The sequence below is a fragment of the Neovison vison genome, chromosome 8 (assembly GCF_020171115.1).
Source record: "Neovison vison isolate M4711 chromosome 8, ASM_NN_V1, whole genome shotgun sequence".
In the NCBI taxonomy this organism is placed as follows: domain Eukaryota; kingdom Metazoa; phylum Chordata; class Mammalia; order Carnivora; family Mustelidae; genus Neogale; species Neogale vison.
In genome coordinates this window covers 91,546,537-91,564,902 of record NC_058098.1, presented here as the reverse complement: position 1 = coordinate 91,564,902, position 18,366 = coordinate 91,546,537, and the positions used below count along the sequence as shown (strand labels likewise).

Sequence of the window (18,366 nt, the reverse complement as noted above, 5' to 3'; positions counted from 1 at the left end):
GAAATAAATGTGTTCATTCATTAGACAAGCCTTTACTAATAGGTTAGTATACGCCAAACACAAAGAATTAAGGAAGAGCAGGGGTGCCTCGGTGGCTCTGGTGGTTAAGGGACTGCCTTCAGCTCAAGTCCTGGTCCTGGAGTCCCAGGATGGAGTCCTGAGTGGGGCTCCCTGTTGACTGGGGAGTCTGCTTCTCCCTCTGACCCACCCATATCTCCTGCTCTTGCGCGCTCTCTCTCAAATAAATAAATAAAATATTTTTAAAAAAGAATTGAGGGGGAACAATGAAAAAGATAAACATGGTCCTTGTCCTCTAAGAGGTTTTAATCTACAAGAAAAAAAGAACACAGGACAAGTAATGAGCAGTAGTGATGAGCACTGTCACAAATCAATACAGGGTGTGAAAAGAAGCCATAACAGAGGAGCATGTGCTGTGGAGAAGTAGGCAGTTAGGAAAGTCTTTCTGAGGTCCTAAAGCAATTTTCAGCAAATTTCAAAAGGCAGAGAATGTTTGCTAACGTTAATGCAGTCGCCTCTCCAATTGATAGGAAAAATTATCTTAAAAATATTCATATGCTTGGAAATTAAGAGACGCACTTCTAAATAATTGATGAATCAAAGAATTCGTAATGGAAATTAGAAAATGTTTGAGGAAACTATATTCAAACTTGTGAGAGTAGCTAAAGCAGTGTAAGAGGGACACAATCTTAAAAACACACATAGAGGGGCGCCTGGGTGACTCAGTGGGTTAAAGCCTCTGCCTTCAGCTCAGGTCATGATCCCAGAGTCAAAGGATGGAGCCCCGCATCCAGCCCTGCATCGAGCTCTCTGCTCTGCAGGGAGTCTGCTCAGCCCCACTTCTCTCTCTGCCTGCTTCTCTGCCTACTTGTGATCTCTGTCAAATAAATAAATTAAATAATTTTAAAAAAAAACAAACCACGTACAATTAACCCCTGAACAACATGGGTTTGAACCACACCAGTCCACTTATATAGGGACTTTTTTTTTTTCCAATAAATACAGTACTACAAATGTATTTTCTCTTAGGATTTTCTTAGTATTTTCTCTAGCTTACTTCATTATAAGAATATAGTATATAGTACATAAAACAAGCAAAATATCTTAATCAACTGTTAACGATGCTTCTGGTCAACAGTAAACTATTAGTTTAAGTTTTGGGGGATTCAAAAGTTATATGGGGGGTTTTCCACTGGGGGTGGGCGTCGGGGCCCCAATCCCACATTAACCCCATATTGTCCGAGTGTCGATCGTACGTACATACATGAAATTAAGGAAAAGGAAAATTTAATCTGTAGTAACAGCAGATCAGTTGTTGCCTGAGGTCAAGGGTAGGGGAGTAAGGGGGAGGAAAGGGGGAAACTGACTACGAAAAGGCAAGGTTTGTTAAAAATCCTCGAGCTATATAACTAAGATTTGCGCTTTGATCTGAATATTATTTTAAGACTCTGAAGGAAGACAGGGAAGGAGGGAGGACAGGATGGAGACAGTGAGTCCCAGCTCCCCGTCCAGCCCGCTGGGGCTCAGGCTTAGTGGGGAGTGCGGGGCGGGGCCGGGAGGGGAGGAGGGGCAGAAGCGTGCAAGCCCGTTGGAGAGGCGGGGGCACAGCAAGGAGGGGGTGGATGCAGTTCCTCCTCTCCAACGCCAGGCGGCGGCGTGGGCGGGGAAGGGTGGCGGTGACCCCGGCCGCCGCAGCAAGGGGGCGGGCCGAACGCGGGGCTCCATGTGGGCGCCGGCGCGGAGAGTGTGCAGCGCGGAGTCGCCATGGCGGAGATGCAGCAGCTGCGGGTACAGGAGGCGGTGGACTCCATGGTGAAGAGTCTGGAGAGAGAGAATATCAGGAAGATGCAGGTAGCGGGCGGGGGTCAGGCCGGGGAGTCCCGGCAGTCCGCTCTTCCTTTGGCAGCCGCGGCGCGCCACTGCCCGCCTCTCCGCAGACCCGAGTCGGGGCGTCCCTGGGGTCGCCGCCGCGCTCTCGGAAGCACCTCTCACCCTCAGAAGTCCTGGAGCTTCCGCCGAGTGGATGAAATCTGTGTTCCCTCCCCACGCGCAAAGCTGTTTTCCCCCCAGGCCAGTTCCGGGGAGAGGGTGTTAGACCCCGGACCAGCGTTAGGAAGCCCTTGGTGTGAGGCGTTCGGTGTCACCCCCCTCCCCGCGTTCCTGTGTAGCGCTGCCCCTTCGACAGGTGAGCAGGCGGAGGCCCAGAAAGGGCACGGCCAAGGTGAAACACCGGAAAGGCAAAAGTGTTTGGCTTCCTCAGTGGCCATGTCATGCCGGTTTTAGTGTCGCTCCACACAGCGCTGGTTTGTTCGGCCGTTGTGCTTTGATCGCCTAAATGGTCTGTGGCCGTTGGTCCTGCCTCCCTAACCAAATTGTGGGGTTTCTGTTATAGCGCTTCTTGAGTCATTGATGAATGGATCGGTTGCCCCCTGGTGGAAAGCAGATTGCTAGAGGTTGCTGACCTCTGAACCGAGTGGCATAGGTACCTGGTTTTCAGAATTTGACTTCATCTGACCCACCGCTACCTTCTCCGTCCACCCAGTCTACGGTGCAACAAGTGCCAATGAGCTAGCAGCAAGAAGGCCATGGAACCTTCTGCTAGGCTTCGAGCATGCTTTTCCCATATGTGGTTTTAGGTTCCTGATGTCTGTTAGGAGAGGTGCAAATAGAGATGCTCTTCTGTTGCACTCCATGATTATCTCTGCCCCAGAGGCTTTCCCGCCTCACCTCTCTCTCTCTCTCTGCCCTCCCTCCCCAGGGCCTCATGTTCCGGTGCAGTGCCAGCTGTTGTGAAGACAGCCAGGCGTCCATGCAGCAGGTGCACCAGTGCATTGAACGCTGCCATGCGCCTCTGGCTCAAGCCCAGGCCCTGGTGACCAGTGAGTTGGAGAAGTTCCAGGTGAGAAATACCCCAGGCAGAGGACTTCACGCCTTGATGGTGTTCTTTTACAAGAGATGACAAGCATTCATTCAAAACTCTTGGCTTTAGCGTCTTGGTTCTTTTAACATTTGGGACAGTCTTGTGGCCAGGCAGTCTTTATGGGGTTTGAAATTTGGGAAAAACTCCTGGAGGTTGAGTGCTATAAGTATTTCCAGAGACAAAATGATGTGAAAAGGACTTCATGACCAAGAGCCTTTTCCCTCCCATAGACACAAAATACAATATATATACTGTATAGTGTAAAGCCTTCTAAGACGTGTATTCATTCATTTTTAAGCTAGTAGAATCCTCAGGAAGTGGAGTAGGCTAGTCATTAAGAGATGCAGATTGGAGCAGTATCTTGCCATCCTGTTGTGGACATGCCTACCCAGAACGACCCCTGTTTGCTACACCTAGGGGGCAGCTCCCGTATCACTAAAGAGCAGTCATTTATGTGAAGGACTAGTAATACTGACTCATTGATGCCTTCCTCGCAAGCCCCTCTGAGGTCACTAAGAGCAAAAGGTATCCACTGTATCTCTTTCTGGAGAAAAGAGTAGCCGCAACTTCATTTTATTCCCTTTCTATGACTGAAGGTTGGAGAAAGCAGAGCCCACTTCTGAACCAGTTTATTGAAGCCTGAGATCCTGTTCACATGGGACAAATTGTAGCTAATATACAACTTTTACATTCAGCTCTATGGAATTCTTCAAGATCACTGACACTGCAAAGGACTGACTTACACAAAATCCTGAACCCAGAGAGGTTTCTTTTTTTTTTTTTTTTTTTAAGATTTTATTTATTTATTTGACAGAGAGAAATCACAAGTAGATGGAGAGGCAGGCAGAGAGAGAGAGGGAAGCAGGCTCCCTGCTGAGCAGAGAGCCCGATGCGGGACTCGATCCCAGGACCCTGAGATCATGACCTGAGCCGAAGGCAGCGGCTTAACCCACTGAGCCACCCAGGCATCCCCCCAGAGAGGTTTCTTTGTGTTCATTTTGACAGCTAATTTTATTAATAGGGTCTTCGACATTTTGATTCTTGAATTGTTGTATAACTTTCTCCTTCTGTTCACTTTTTAGTCCTCTCCAATTAGGCTTATTCTTCCACTCACCAGAACTGTTCTGGGCGCTCCCCTCCATGGAGCTAAATCCAGTGTAATTTCTCATTCCTCATTTTACTCAGCCTGTCTGCATCACTGACGCAGTGATCACTCGCCCCCTTGAAACAGTTTGTTCCGTTGGGCATCAAGATACCTCACTCTGGGGGTGCCTGGGTGGTTCAGTGGGTTAAAGCCTCTGCCTTCTGCTCAGGTCATGATCCCAGGGTCCTGGGATTGAGCCCTACATCCGGCTCTCTGCTCAGTGGGGAGCCTGATTCCCCCTCTCTCTCTGCCTGCCTCTCTGCCTACTTGTGATTTCTGTCTGTCAAATAAATAAATAAAATCTTTAAAAAAAAAAAAAAGAAAAGTTACCTCACTCTGGTTTTCTACCTCTTTCCCTGGCCATCCTTCCTTGGACTCCTTTCCTGCTTTTCCCCTCCAACCTAGCATTGGAATGCCTAGCGCTTTCCTTGGACCTTTTTTCAATCTAATTCTCTAGTCTCATAGCTATAAATATCGTCTATAGGCCGAAAACTCTTACATTCATTAATATCTCTAGACAAAAATCACTCCTGATCTCCAGATTCATATATCCAACTGCTTCAGCATCTCCCCTCATTTTGTCTATCTCCCCTCACTGGAATGTAAGTTCTATGAGGGCAAGAACTTTATCTGTTTTACTCATTGTTGTATTCCCCAGCATTAGGAGAGTACCTAACACATAGTAGATATTCAGTAAATATTTGTTGAGTGTTTTTCTATAGCAAGGACAGGTATTAAAGAATCTTAACTATAGCTGACCAACAGCAGCCTCTAGTTACTTCCCACTTCCTGGAGGGGGCTTCTGTATCATTTATTCTATTATTCATCTGCTTTCTTGTCATGCTTTTTCTGGACCCTTCTGATGCTACCCTCTATTTCAGTCAGGATAATCTTGGTTAATTGCACTATAGTGTCCCTTTAATTGATCAAGATTTTATATGTCAAGCCACAATATGTAGGAAGGGATCTAGCACATGGTAAGCACTTGGTAAATGGAGGTCAGCCTTTCAGCCTTCTCTACTTTCTTCCTTCTTGCCACAGGACCGCCTTGCCCGATGCACCATGCATTGCAATGACAAAGCCAAAGATTCAATAGATGCAGGAAGTAAAGAGCTTCAGGTGAAGCGGCAGCTGGAGAGTTGTGTGACCAAGTGTGTGGATGACCACATGCACCTCATCCCGACCATGACCAAGAAGATGAAGGAGTCTCTCTTGTCCATTGGGAAATAGAGGTCTTCACAATTGGCCATCGAAGCTCATGGCAGGAATCCATTTGAGAAGAAATGGGAGTTTGGGTCTTTTAAATGAAGTTTATGAAGAAATTAACAATGGCAGCAAGTTTGAGGCCCATGTCACTTGCCTCTGGACACTGGTTCCTTTATGTTTCGAACCTAAAAAGTGAAATGGAAAAAACTGGTGCTAAAATTTGGGTCAGAGATGGCACAGGAGAGTTTTTGATAGCCTAAATTTCACATGCTTGTCCTGGCACTAGGGATCACCCTTGAACCAAGCCAGAGCCGACCTCCAAGATACCAGATTCTTCTCAGTACACAGGTACCAACAGGCTGGCAGGTTCCTAATCTGCCTATGATCTGGTGGTGTGAGCAAAGATGTTTCTGTTTGTTGCCAACTTCCTATTTACCAGAAGGATCACCAAATCATTCTTCTATAAGCTGTAAAACAAAATCCACAATGTCACTAATTTAGAAGGGAGAAAAGGTTTCTGGGTCTTTGTCTTGCTTGGTTTTATTCTATATATAAGGGCATGAAGTTGATTTAAGATGTGGAGTTGGGAGGGGTAGTTCAGTTAAGAACTTGGAACAGTTCTTGTGGATATCTGTTTCTGGCCATCAAGATATGGATATGCTTTTCTTGAAATATCCATTACATCTTCCAGCTAGGTAGGAGACCCTGTAAAAACATGACAGGCAATGTTGCACTGGGTATGGGAAGCAGATCTTCCCTCTCACTGGCTGCCATGATGGGCCCTGAGGCTGTCTGCTAGAGAACAGCAGGACAATCTCGCAGTGACACTCTCCCTTGAAAGGGGGTTTTGATTGCACTATATACAAGTTTCCAGGAATGAACACTGAAGGAGGAACTGTTGTCTTCTTAATTACAAGTTATTAGATACTGGATTTGGAAAAACCAGTTTTTATAGAACAGAATGGAATGAAAGCCTAAACTCAGTATTGCTTATTTTGCCCCCTCAAATAATATGGCGCTATTGGGACAATCCCTTGGCAACCAGAAGGTCAAAGGAGAACAAGTAGGTGATTCGGGCGTGAGCTGTGATTCCTTTAAAGGAAAAGAGGGAAAGTCCCCCCTCCATTACCAAACACCTCTTTTTCCTGGGGCCTTTGCAGCAAGCAGTGTTCTGCCCTAGCTCTAGCACCTTTTCATTTTGATAAGGACCTTATTGTCTTTTTACCAACTTACTACTTGAAATGATAATATAGCCTGTGTTTGGTGTTTCAAGGCTGTGATATATTTTCCTAGTGGTTCAGTTCTAAAAAATAAATAAGGTTTAGTTTTTCCTCCACTATTATGTTTCTTATGTCTGGGTGTGACTATACAACTTTCTTAGGATTCTTCTCTTTGTAGTTTGTGAAATAAGTTTCTTAAGAGGTCTTGAAGAGGAAAAATTTTAAAAAAAATTTTAAAGAGTAAATTAGTTATGAACTATGATTCAAATGCAGGAAAACTGAGGTCAGGTTACAGCACAATGACTTCCATGGCGGGGGGTGGGGGGAATGCTGTAAGGCTAAAAAAAAATTCAATATCCATTTCAGGATTCTAGCTTCAACTCAACACTAACAGCAAGAGGTGGAAACGGTAATTAATGATCCTTCTTGAGAAAATGCAGCATCTAGGATTTTGAGTGTCAAAAGAGTATCAACTATGTAATGAGTTTAATTAGTCCTTACTATCATTCGTATTTAAATAGAGCCATTCCTGAACATTAGGAATGAATCGAATTTTGGAAAATCATCCCCTACTTAGAATCATAATGGCTTTACTATTGTGACCTAAATCTTATATAATCCAAGTTGTATTTTATTCGTACGTATGCATTCACCTCTTTTGGGTAACTTAAGTGGGAACAAGTTGGAGATCACTTTTTACACTTGATTTTCAAGTCAAGAGTATCTCATTTTAGAGATGGTTACGTTCTTTATATTGGAGCACGGTACATCAAATGGGGTTCTGGAGGCAGTGTTACAAGATTTGGAGGATTGTCATTAGGGAATACACTCAAGATTCAAATTCCTAGAAACTGAAGCCACTATACCCTACTAATCTGGTGTCCAGAGGTCACTAGAGATGTTCTTGGAACCCTAGGCTTAGCGTGATAATGTGTGGGAATACGTGCCAAAGAACTATTAAGACGCCCACTCCTCTAGAACCTGTATTCACGGTATATATGAAGAAGACAACCAAGGCAATGCAACAGAGAGGGATAAACCAATTCCGCCTAGAGCCTGGAGACAGAACCCCTAAGTCAATTTTACAAACGAGGAAACGGAACTGAGAAGATGTCTAGTCCCACCCCTAGCCCCATCTAGGCCAGTGGGTGGCGACGCAACCGGAAACACAAGATCGATCCACAAGTTCAGGCGCCCCCAAAGTATCGCGAGGTGAAATGTGAGCTCCTCCGAGAATTGATTGGCTGACAGTGTCGATGACGTCAGACGCGAAACGCCGGGCCTACCGCGGGAGCGCGAGGGACGCCACGAATTCAGTTTGGAGGCATCTTTGAGCTCACCGAGTAGGCACCATGAGCAAAGCTCATCCTCCCGAGCTGAAAAAGTAAGTATGTGAAAGGCCCAGGTGGCGGCATCTCTGCGTGCGTTGAGTTCCTTAGATCCTCTCCATTATCTGCAGTGTGCCTGGCGTGCGTGTTCCGGCCCGAGGCCGCCGAGAACCCGACAGGGTCTCGCGCCTCGGTGCGTGAAGCCCTCGCCGACGTCTCGTTTCGCCCTGGTTGGCCTGGCAGAGTTCCCAGTGGCAGAAAAGGCGCCTCTGTTCTGCTGTCTCGCCTTCCTGGGTGCATCTCCCGGTCCCCCGGCCCCCAGCGCACTCCCTCTCCCGCCTTGCTTGGAGACCCTGGAGTGCCATCCTTTGTTGGACTGTTTGAATAGCCTTATAGTGCTAGGTAGGGTGGCTGGAGAGTAGTTTTAGAGAGAACTAAGAAGATGGGTGGAATGGAAGTGTTTAATAGTAGGTGAGGATTCAGAAGCTACCTTAATCTTAGAGTGTGTTTGTAGCTGTTTCTTCGAGCTTTAATTTAGAAGTCCCATTACTTTTTTTTTTTTTAAAGACTTTATTTGACGGACAGAGATCACAAGTAAGCAGAGAGGCAGGCAGAGAGAGAGAGAGAGGAGGAAGCAGGCTCCCCGCCAAGAAGAGATCCCGATGCGGGGCTCGATCCCAGGACGCTGGTATCATGACCTGAGCCGAAGGTAGAGGCTTTAACCCACTGAGCCACTCAGGTGCCCCCAAAATCCCATTCCTTTTTGTTGCTTTCTTGTGCTGAAGTTAAACTTGAATGTCCCGTGAGCTCTTTTTCTGTTAACAGCTGTGTGAGAACGATCGTTTTTTTTAATCAGAGAAAACGGGATTTTTTTTTTTGCACCCAATAAAATCATCTCAAATAGGATTTTCCTACTTTAAAGCTTTTACTTCCTTAAAGACTCGACTAAACTTAACATGTTGAATGCCTAAGTATTTCTCTATCTCGTTTATACCGTATAGTGCTAGATTCTGCACATAGTAGATGGATAGAACAAATTATGAAAAATTGATTCCGGAAACGATTGGGGAAACAGCCATCTGGCCTGTGTATAGTTCGCTTATTACCAGCCTCATAGAGAAGTCAGAGTTAGGGAAAGGGTCATATTTGATAATTTTACATTTAGGGGCACTTCGTGGTGCAGTCAGTTAAGCATCTGACTCTTGGTTTCAGCTCAGTTCATGATGGCAAGGTGATGAGATCAGCCACATGTCTGGCTCTCAGCCCAACCTGGAGTATTGCTTAGTGTTTGTCTCTCCGTCTGCTCCTCCCCACTGTTCTCTTTCACTCAAAAAAATAAATCTTTTTAAAAAATTAATTTTACCTTTAAATGCACATCTGTATCAAAGCATTTTTTGTGCAAAAACTCCATGTATATTTTACTCGGATCCCTTAAAGAATTACTAATCATAAGTCTAACAGTAAGAAAAATAGAAATTATTTTGAAAATGCTGATCTAAACTTACTCTTTTATTGACGGGCTGGTAAAATCTTAGAAGTGTCTTCTGGGTTCTTCAAGAACTGGTGAAATGCTAATTATATTTTAATGAAAGAACATTGTCTGCTTGTAATCTTAGATTTCCTTTTTTGTTTCTTAACAGATGCTCTTTTTTTTAGTTAACAGATATTTGAGAATTTCAGAGGACGAACCTAGTTTTAATATTTTCCTTATCTCTAGATTACACGTATGGTGAAATCATTTGGGACCTGCCTCCAAAATGACCTTAGGGGTTTTTTCTCCTTTAATTTCTCACAAATACCTTTTACTCTTTTTTTTTTTTTTTTTTTAAAAGATTTTATTTATTTATTTGACAGAGCGAGATCACAAGCAGGCAGAGAGGCAGGCAGAGAGAGAGGAGGAAGCAGGCTCCCTGCTGAGCAGAGAGCCCGATGTGGGCCTCGATCCCAGGACCCTGAGATCATGACCTGAGCCGAAGGCAGCGGCTTAACCCACTGAGCCACCCAGGCGCCCCACCTTTTACTCTTTATACCCTTCTCCTGGTTTAGCTTAACTCAGTGGTTATTAACTAGAAGGGAGGGAGTCTGGTTTTATTGGCAGGCATCTAGTAAGTAGAAGCTAGGGATGCTGCTAAACATTGTCAGTGCACTGGACATCCCTCAACAAAGAATTTTCTGGCTCCAGATGTTAATATGCCGAGGTTTAGATACCCAGACCTAACCAGATTCTCCATCCCACCTTTTATTTTATTTTATTTTTATTTTTTTTTCCATCCCACCTTTTAAAAATCACTGCCAAAGTGGTCTTGCCAGTAACTGGACTCTGCCTTAATAATTTATCACTGTCTGAATGATAAAGTTTGGGCTCTTTGACAAAGCATTCAAGCTCTTCATCTGAAACCCCAGTGCCAGGTATTACACAGCTAATGGAGTGCCCCCATTCTCCAGCCAAACTGAACCGTTTGCGTTTGTTTAAACTTCCTCACCTCCTCTCTGACTTTGGATAATTAAATCTTTCTGAACCTCAGTTCCTCATCTGTAAAATGGTTCTAGTAACAATACATAACTTACGAAGTCATCATAAGGGTCGAATAAGTTCATGTGTGTTATATTGCTGTGTTGTATGTAATACATCATATTAAAATGGATTATATATCATACTACATATTTTTTGTTGTTTTGGTTTTTAAGATTTTATTTATTTATTTAAAAGGTTTTATTTATTTATTTGACCTAGGAGATCACAAGTAGGCAGAGAGGCAAGCAAAGAGAGGAAGGGAAGCAGGCTCCCCACTGAGCAGAGAGCCTGATGTGGGGCTGGATCCCAGGACCCTGGGATCATGACCTGAGTGGAAGGCAGAGGCTTTAACCCACTGAGCCACCCAGGCGCCCCTAACTTACTTATTTTAGAGAGCACATGTGAGGGGAGGGGTGGAGGGAGAGGGATAAGCAGACTCCACTCTGAGCGCAGAGCCCTAATTCGGATTCCTTCACACAACCCTAAGATCATGACCTGAGCCAAATCAAGTCAGGTGCTCAACTGGGGTGCCACCCAGGTGCCCCGGGGGTATGTCTTACTTATCTTGTAATTCTCCCGTGAACTGTTATACATTAAATTGGATGGAATTTCAGGGGTGCCTGGGTGACTCAGTTGGTTAAGCGTCCCATTCGTGGTTGCAGCGCAGGTCATGAGCTCACGGGTGGTAAGATGGAGCCCCTTGTCAGTCTCCACACTCAGCAGGGAGTCTGCTTAATGCTCTCTCCCTTTGCCCATCCCCACTTGTACACACATGCATGTTCTCAAATAAACTTTTTTTTTTTAATTAATGACATTTCATATTTTCTAGCCTGTAACTGGAAGGGGTAAAAATTGGTTTGATTACATGGCTTAATATTTCCATAATACCCTACTGAGATGGGTTTTCCCCGTTTGAGATTTTTTAAGGCTTCAAAATATGTATTTATTCTGCTAAAAGTACGTGTTGAGGAATATCTTGAACACCTAAGTGTGATGCTTAATATTAAATAAAATAACACTCTATTGTCTCAAGTATAAAATAAAATAGCTATTGAATTGAATATGGTTTGATTACCTTCTAGTTTCCTCACAACTTTGTTTGGTTTTCGTAATAACCAAAATATAAACAGATCATTGTTTTTCTGTTATGGCTCTAAAACCCAGTCATCAAGGGGTCCCTGGCTGACTCGGTCAGTGGAGCATATAACTCTTAATCTCTGGGTTGTGAGCCCATGTTAGATGTAGAGATTATTTAAAAATAATCTTTTTTAAGATTTACTTTTATTATTTTGCCCCTTCCCAAATTACGTTATATAAGTGCTAAATAAGGTAGCCCATTACTCCCTCCTCTACAAGAATACAAGTTTTTTACTATTTTAAATTTCATCATTTTTATTGTGCAGTTTTAGCAAATTCTATTGACTGTACCTACCGGCTGCTTACTTGTGCTTAAAATTTTTTAATCAGGGGGCACTTGGGTGGCTCAGTGGGTTAAAGCCTCTGCCTTCTGCTCAGGTCATGATCCCAGCATCAGGCTCTCTGCTCAGCAGGGAACTTGCTTCCTCCTCTCTCTCTCTCTGCCTGGTTGTGCTGTCTGTCTGTCAAATAAATAAATAAAATATTTCTAAAAAAATTTTTTTAATCAGTTATATAATTTGTACCCCTTTTTGCTTTTTCAGATTTATGGACAAGAAATTATCATGTAAGTTTCTTGGGGGTTTTTTGTTTTATTTTTAATGGTTGCTTTCTACATGTGTCTTGGCAGTATATCATGTTTGGCACAACTTCACAAAAATTTAAGTCACACAGAACCTCTAATTCACATCTATTAATTAAGGAGGTTTATCAAAATCCTGTGCAGATAATTTTATACACCTAATTTCTGATATTTAATAAATTGCACGGTACTTTTGGACTTTTCATGATTTCCTTTAAGTCTTTCCTGACTTAGACAAAATTAGTGGTATTTTCCTGTTTTGTGATAGTTGCAAATATATCAACATTTTTTCCTTTAAGAACAAAGGACCTGGACCAGAACTAAAACTCTGACCTATACAATGCTAGAAGGATAGTAGGGGTAAAGACCTGGGCTACAGAGGCAGGCAGCCTTCCCTTTCCATCCCAGCTATAGCCCACATTATCTATATACCCTTGAACCAGTTTTTTAAGAAGCTTTATACTTCAGTTCCCTTGTGAAAAGTTAGGATAATTCTACTTGATAGGATTATTGTAAGTTTTTTTTTTTTTTGTATTTACCCTTTTTTAAAATTCCAAAATAGTTAACATAAAGTGTTGTATTAGTTTCAGGTGTGCAGTATAGTGATTCAGCACTTCATACAGTACCTGGTGCTCATCACGAGTGCAGTCCTTAATCCCCATCCTCTGTTTCACCCATCCCGCCCCAGCCTGGATTTTTGTAAGTTTAAATGTGGAACTAAATGTGAAATGTTTAGCCCATTGCTTGACATAAAGTAAGGATAGGATTATATTTCTCAAGTACCTAGGTTTTATTCCACCTAATTTTTAATGAGTAGTTGATATTTATTGGTCAGTTTTAAACTACTTTTTCCCTTTTTATAGTGAAATTAAATGGTGGCAGACATGTTCAAGGAATATTGCGGGGGTTCGATCCATTTATGAATCTTGTGATAGATGAATGTGTGGAGATGGCAACTAGTGGGCAACAGAACAATATTGGAATGGTGGTAAGTAAAGACAGAAGCTTTCTCCTAGAGATTTCATATTTTGAAATAAGGATTAATTATCTATTAAAGTCTTGAATTAAATTGAAATTAGGCAAATAACAGGTAAAGTCAGACTTTCCATTTCCCACTTTAACATATGGTAGTCATACAACTGTGATAGTATCCCAGTTACCTATAGGTTAGATCTGAATCTTAAGCAGAACCCTCTGAGTGCCTTGGACTTGAAACAGCTGTAGGAAATCATTTTTGAGCTTTATAACAGAGGCCTATATTCTCTGAATGATTTGATGGTTGTTTCCAAGACCCAGACTTTGAATCCCACTCTTCGTCCAGCACAGGACAATGTGACCATTGAGTTTTAGTAAGTCCCCAGTTTCTTGGAAAAAGTAAATCAAAAAGGACAACTTTGCTTTAGGAAGTCACTGAGTATAAAGATCTCTAAAATGTGGTAAGAGAAAAAAAGGTAGTAAGAGTTTCTGATTGTGAGCCTTGAGATTTTTTTTTTTTTCCTCACAATTTTTTAATCACTCTTTCCAAGATGTGTGTTATTGCTCCTTTCAAATGCATTTTCATTTGAAAACCAAATCAGTGGGACACCTGAGTGGCTCAGTGGGTTAGGCCACTACCTTCAGCTCAGGCCGTGGTCCTAGGGTCCTGGGATCGAGTCCCACATCAGGCTCCTTGCTCAGTGGGGAGCCTGCTTTTCTCTCCCCCTCTGCCTGCTTGTGCAAGCTCTCTATCTCTGACAAATAAATAAAATCTTAAAAAAAAAAAAAAAAGAAAACCAAATCAGTGGTCTGGGCTGGAAAAACAGCTTGGAGAATCCCTTGATATGAGGCTCCCACCCCACCTCCCCAAGTTTTATGCAAATAGACCTTCCTTTCAGGGACATTATCCTTGAGCTTCCATTGAAAATGAACGAAACTAAGGGCAAATGATTAGCAGCCAGGTTATTCTAAAAATGGTTTTAAAATACCACCACACACACACACACGATTCCTCTCTGCCCTTTCCTTTTACAAATTCAGTAATCTTATTCTAGGGGAGGGTAAATTATGTTTTTAGTTTCTATCTCAACAGATTTGCTAAAAAGATTGAAGAAGGACTTTGATATCTAAAAGTTCTAATTTGGGAAGATAACTTTTCAGAGAATTGTGTGATACTAATTGGAATTTTATCTGAGAAGGAATTGAACCTAGATCATGGATCTTTCTCAAAATTTTCCCCCTAAATTTTAATGGGCTTAGTCTTTATACAGAGTTTGCCTATCACGTAAGTAGGTACTCATAACCAGTCATCTCTTCCACCTCTGATGCTTATCGTATGACCAGAAACGTTTGTATTAGTAGGCAGTAATTCTTGCAGCTGAGTTAACATTTTGAAAATGAAATAATGGGGGGCACCTGGGTGCCTCACTGATTTAAGTGGCTCAGGTCATGATCTCAGGGTCATGAAGTCAAGCCCTACATCAGCCTCTCTGCTAAGCAGGGAGTCTACTTCTCTCTTTCTGCCCATCCAGCTGCACACTTGGGCTCTTTCTTTCTAATAAATCTTTAAGAAAAAAACAGAACAATGACAACATATTAGTTGTCCTTAATAAAAAGACTTTTTTGGGGGGAGGGGCAGAGGGCAAGAATCTTAAGGAGGCTCCACACCCATCATGGCGCTCCCACAGAACTTGATCTCAGGATCCTTAGATCATGACCTAAACCGAAATCAAGAGGCAAACGTTTAACTGACTGAGCCACCTAAGTGCCCCCAATTAAAAGACATTTTAGAGGGCTTTTTGTTTGTTTGCCTTAAATATTTTATTTATCTATTAGTCACAGAGAGCAAGTGAGCACAAGCAGGGGGAGCGGCAGGCAGAGGGCAAAGCAGTCTTCCTGCTGACCAAGGAGCCCAATGCGGAACTTGATACAGGACCCTGAGATCATGACCCAATGCTTGACTGACTGAGCCACCCAGACGTCCCTAAAAAGACATTTTAAAGAAAATGCAAGAATGTTTTTTCTGAGGTTGGAAGAAAAGCAAATAGGTTACGGTTTTATTTTCACAAGCTGTTTGGCAAAGGAGACTGTACACTGGCTTTGCTATTTCCTTGTCCAAGTCAGTGACCCATTGAGGCCATTGAAATTACGTAATGCTGTTTTATTTAGAGTAGTATTAAGAATGTGTGTGTTCTGCGGCGCCTGGATGGCACATTCAGTTAAACCTCTGGCTCTTGATTTTGGCTTAGGTTGTGATCTCGGGGGTCATGAGACTGAGCCCTGCATGGGGTTCCTTGCTCAGCACAGAGTTTGCTTAAGACTCTCTCTCCCACCTGTGTGCTCTAAAATAAATAAATAAGTCTTTAAAAAAAAAAAAAAAGAATGTGTTCCGAAGGGAAGATAGTATATATGAGGGACCTGTCAGCTGGGAGATTATCTAATGATGTCTCAACTGGCTTCCTGTGAAACATCCCCGTTGTTGTCAGTGGCCTCATTTCTGTCTTATTCTTTTAAGATTTCACTCCACCCCAGAGTTCCCCTAAGAACACAGTAAAAATTCTGTATTAGGATGCTGTGTAGTTCAGGGGTTCTCACTAGCTTTGTGGTTCTATAGTTCCATTTTAGGTTTCTATTCTTTATTAGATAGCTGTGCCCTTTGAAAAGACTAAAAGTCTGAGCAGCATTTTGTAAAAACTAGCAATGAAACACAAAAGGAGCACTATGGAATTCTGAACCTAACGGTTCCAGTTTGATTTGGAGAATTAGGCCTAAACACAAGGAGAAAATAGGAAGATTACTGTACAGCAGAGGTGTCCACCCACTAGCCTTACATCATGTAGTATGTTGTATGCAAATACCTGTGCAGTACCTGCTATTTTAGAAAATACTGATGAAAGTCACAGCGTTTTGTCTTTTTTATAATGCCCCCCAAAACCTCAGATCTGAAATTCTTAGTTATCTGAAATAACTTCTCTGCCACCCTCCCCTTTCTGGGGTCAGAAGTGGACACATATAAGGGAGAGGGAGGAAAGAAGGGTAGCAGTTTTTCATGTTTTGATCACAGAGATGTGATGTATACCATCTTTTGCAAATAAGCCAGGAATTAAACCCCTGAGAGCTATTTTGTGCTGTTTAGCTCTCATTTCCATCCCTAACTTAGAGAACTGTAGGCTCCTTCAGTCCCCACCATCATTTTCAGGGCATTGTTTTCTCTTCATGCTGCCCTTCACCACCACCCCATCATACTCATTGCTGTTTGTTTCTGCCAGGCTCCCAAGACACTGTTCACCTGTCCTGTTCCTTTCCCTTCTGTCAGCTGCAGTAAACATGCAGGGTCATTTGTTTATTTAACAGGTTCTTACTGAGCCCTCTGTGTGCCTGCCACCACTTTAGTCACTGGGGTTATTGCACGTGCTCTCATAGTAATGACATTTGGGTGAGGAGGACAATAACTGTATATAATAAATAAAGCAGATAGAATGGAGGGGAGAAAATAAGTTTTGGTGGGGTTTTTTTGTTTTTGTTTGTTTTGCTTTGTTTTTACTCCAGCTGCCTACAAGCATAGCTCTACTTAGAATCTTATTCAGAATGCCTCCATTTCTACTATTTCCTCTTCTCTCATTTCTAGCTCTACTTGACCTGATCTTTGGCTACAATATGACCTGCAATGCACCAGGGGTTCCTTGTGTTTGCAGCCTCCTTGCCTTCTAGTTTAACTTACTTTTCTACCCATCTTAAACTTGGTTACCAGCCATTTATTTTACCTATGCTTATGAATATCCTTCCTTGTCCTCATTTATGGAATGGCTACTATATTAGGCACTGTGCTCCTAGGACCTTTTCTTTATAACTTCTCTTCCTGCACATAAGCTGTCTCCCATTAAAATATTGGTTATGGGGCGCCTCAGTGACTCAGTGGGTTAAAGCCTCTGCCTTCAGCTGGGTCATGATCCCAGGGTCTGGGATTGAGCCCCTCGTTGGCCCCCTGCTCGGCAGGGAGCCTGCTTCCCTTCCTCTCTCTCCCTGCCTACCTCTCCGCCTACTTGTGATCTCTGTCAAATAAATAAATAAAATCTTTAAAAAATAATAATAATAAAATAAAATATTGGTTATTCCCAGGGTGCCTGGGTGGCTCAGTGAGTTAAAGCCTCTGCCTTTGGCTCAGGTCATGATCTCAGGGTCCTGGGATCGAGCCCCATGTCGGGCTCTCTGCTCAGTGGCGAGCCCGCTTCCCCCTCTCTCTCTGCCTCCCTCTCTGCCTACTTGTGATCTCTGTCGAATAAATAAATAAAATCTTTAAAAAATAATAATAATAATGGTTATTCCCTTGGCCGTGAAACTTCATTGGCTTATTATTTCATGATGTCTTCCAAGTACCTTAACATTGGTGTTTGAGGCCTTCTAAGATTGGATACAAACTGTTTCCTACTTCCCATCATAACCTTTTACGACATTAAAATTCGATTCTTTCTTTATCCCCTTACACTTTTTCATCTCAATTTTGTTTAGAGTTCTACCTTCCTGTCAAAATTCTGTCCTATTTTCAGACCCAACTAAAATGCCATCTTCACAAAGCATACTTTTCACAGTTTACATCCTGGTTTGTTCCCTAAGTTATCTTATACCCCTAAACTGACATTTTGCTGTACACTTTGACTTACAGATCGCTTGGGACAGAGATGGGTATGTTATTTTACTGCAGTTTAGAAGGTGAAGTGAATCATTGAAGACTTAGCATTCTCAAAAGGGTACTTGTTAGTCTTGTTAAATCCAAGAAAGTATGTATCTTAACTTTAAAAAGGTTACTGACTTGTCATGATTAAAAGACCGTATCTCTGCACCTTGAAAAAAACCCCACAAACTGATCTTTAATACTGAAAAACCGTTAATGATTTTGTGAAAATCCTTTCATTGATGTCTGGCAGATAAATTCTTTTCAAATTTTCTTTTTAGGTAATACGAGGAAATAGTATCATCATGTTAGAAGCCTTAGAACGAGTATAAACAATGGATGTGTTCATCAGAAGAATCAACTGCTTCCACATGTCCCCTCCATAGTACCTGTTTTACTACAATATAAAAATCAGATCGTGTGCATTTTCATATTGAGCTTTTTTGTTAAATAAACTTTTATAATAGCCAAAAATGCTTTTTCAGACATGCTGAATGTAGAATTGAGTATTAGCCCTTATTCTAATTTTTTCTAATGTGAACTGTTCTTGGTTGAGATTGATTTGTTCAGCTTTTATGCACTAATATAGGAGAATCTGATTAAACATGAAGCTTAGCAAGGATGCTCTCTTTCCATCTTCTAATGGAAAGA

General features: G+C 42.4%; 2 protein-coding genes across 3 annotated transcripts; both read left to right on the top strand.

The window, feature by feature from the left end:
• Positions 1-1,693: 1,693 nt before the first annotated feature.
• Positions 1,694-6,627, top strand: FAM136A (family with sequence similarity 136 member A). The gene is made up of 3 exons (XM_044261327.1): positions 1,694-1,869; positions 2,777-2,917; positions 5,124-6,627. Exons 1-3 carry the CDS (start codon positions 1,783-1,785, stop codon positions 5,310-5,312), a joined length of 417 nt encoding a protein of 138 aa, XP_044117262.1. The 5' UTR covers positions 1,694-1,782; the 3' UTR covers positions 5,313-6,627.
• Positions 6,628-7,748: 1,121 nt separating this feature from the next.
• SNRPG (small nuclear ribonucleoprotein polypeptide G) lies at positions 7,749-18,189 on the top strand. 2 transcript variants are annotated; one of them, XM_044261328.1, is made up of 4 exons: positions 7,749-7,892; positions 12,031-12,053; positions 12,932-13,056; positions 17,997-18,189. In XM_044261328.1, the coding sequence occupies exons 1-4, from the start codon at positions 7,861-7,863 to the stop codon at positions 18,045-18,047; spliced, it is 231 nt and encodes a 76-aa protein (XP_044117263.1). In that variant the 5' UTR covers positions 7,749-7,860; the 3' UTR covers positions 18,048-18,189. The 2 variants fall into 2 exon arrangements, with proteins under 2 accessions (XP_044117263.1, XP_044117264.1); XM_044261329.1 differs by lacking the exon at positions 12,031-12,053 and having other exon boundaries at positions 7,775-7,892.
• The last annotated feature ends 177 nt before the right edge of the window (positions 18,190-18,366 follow it).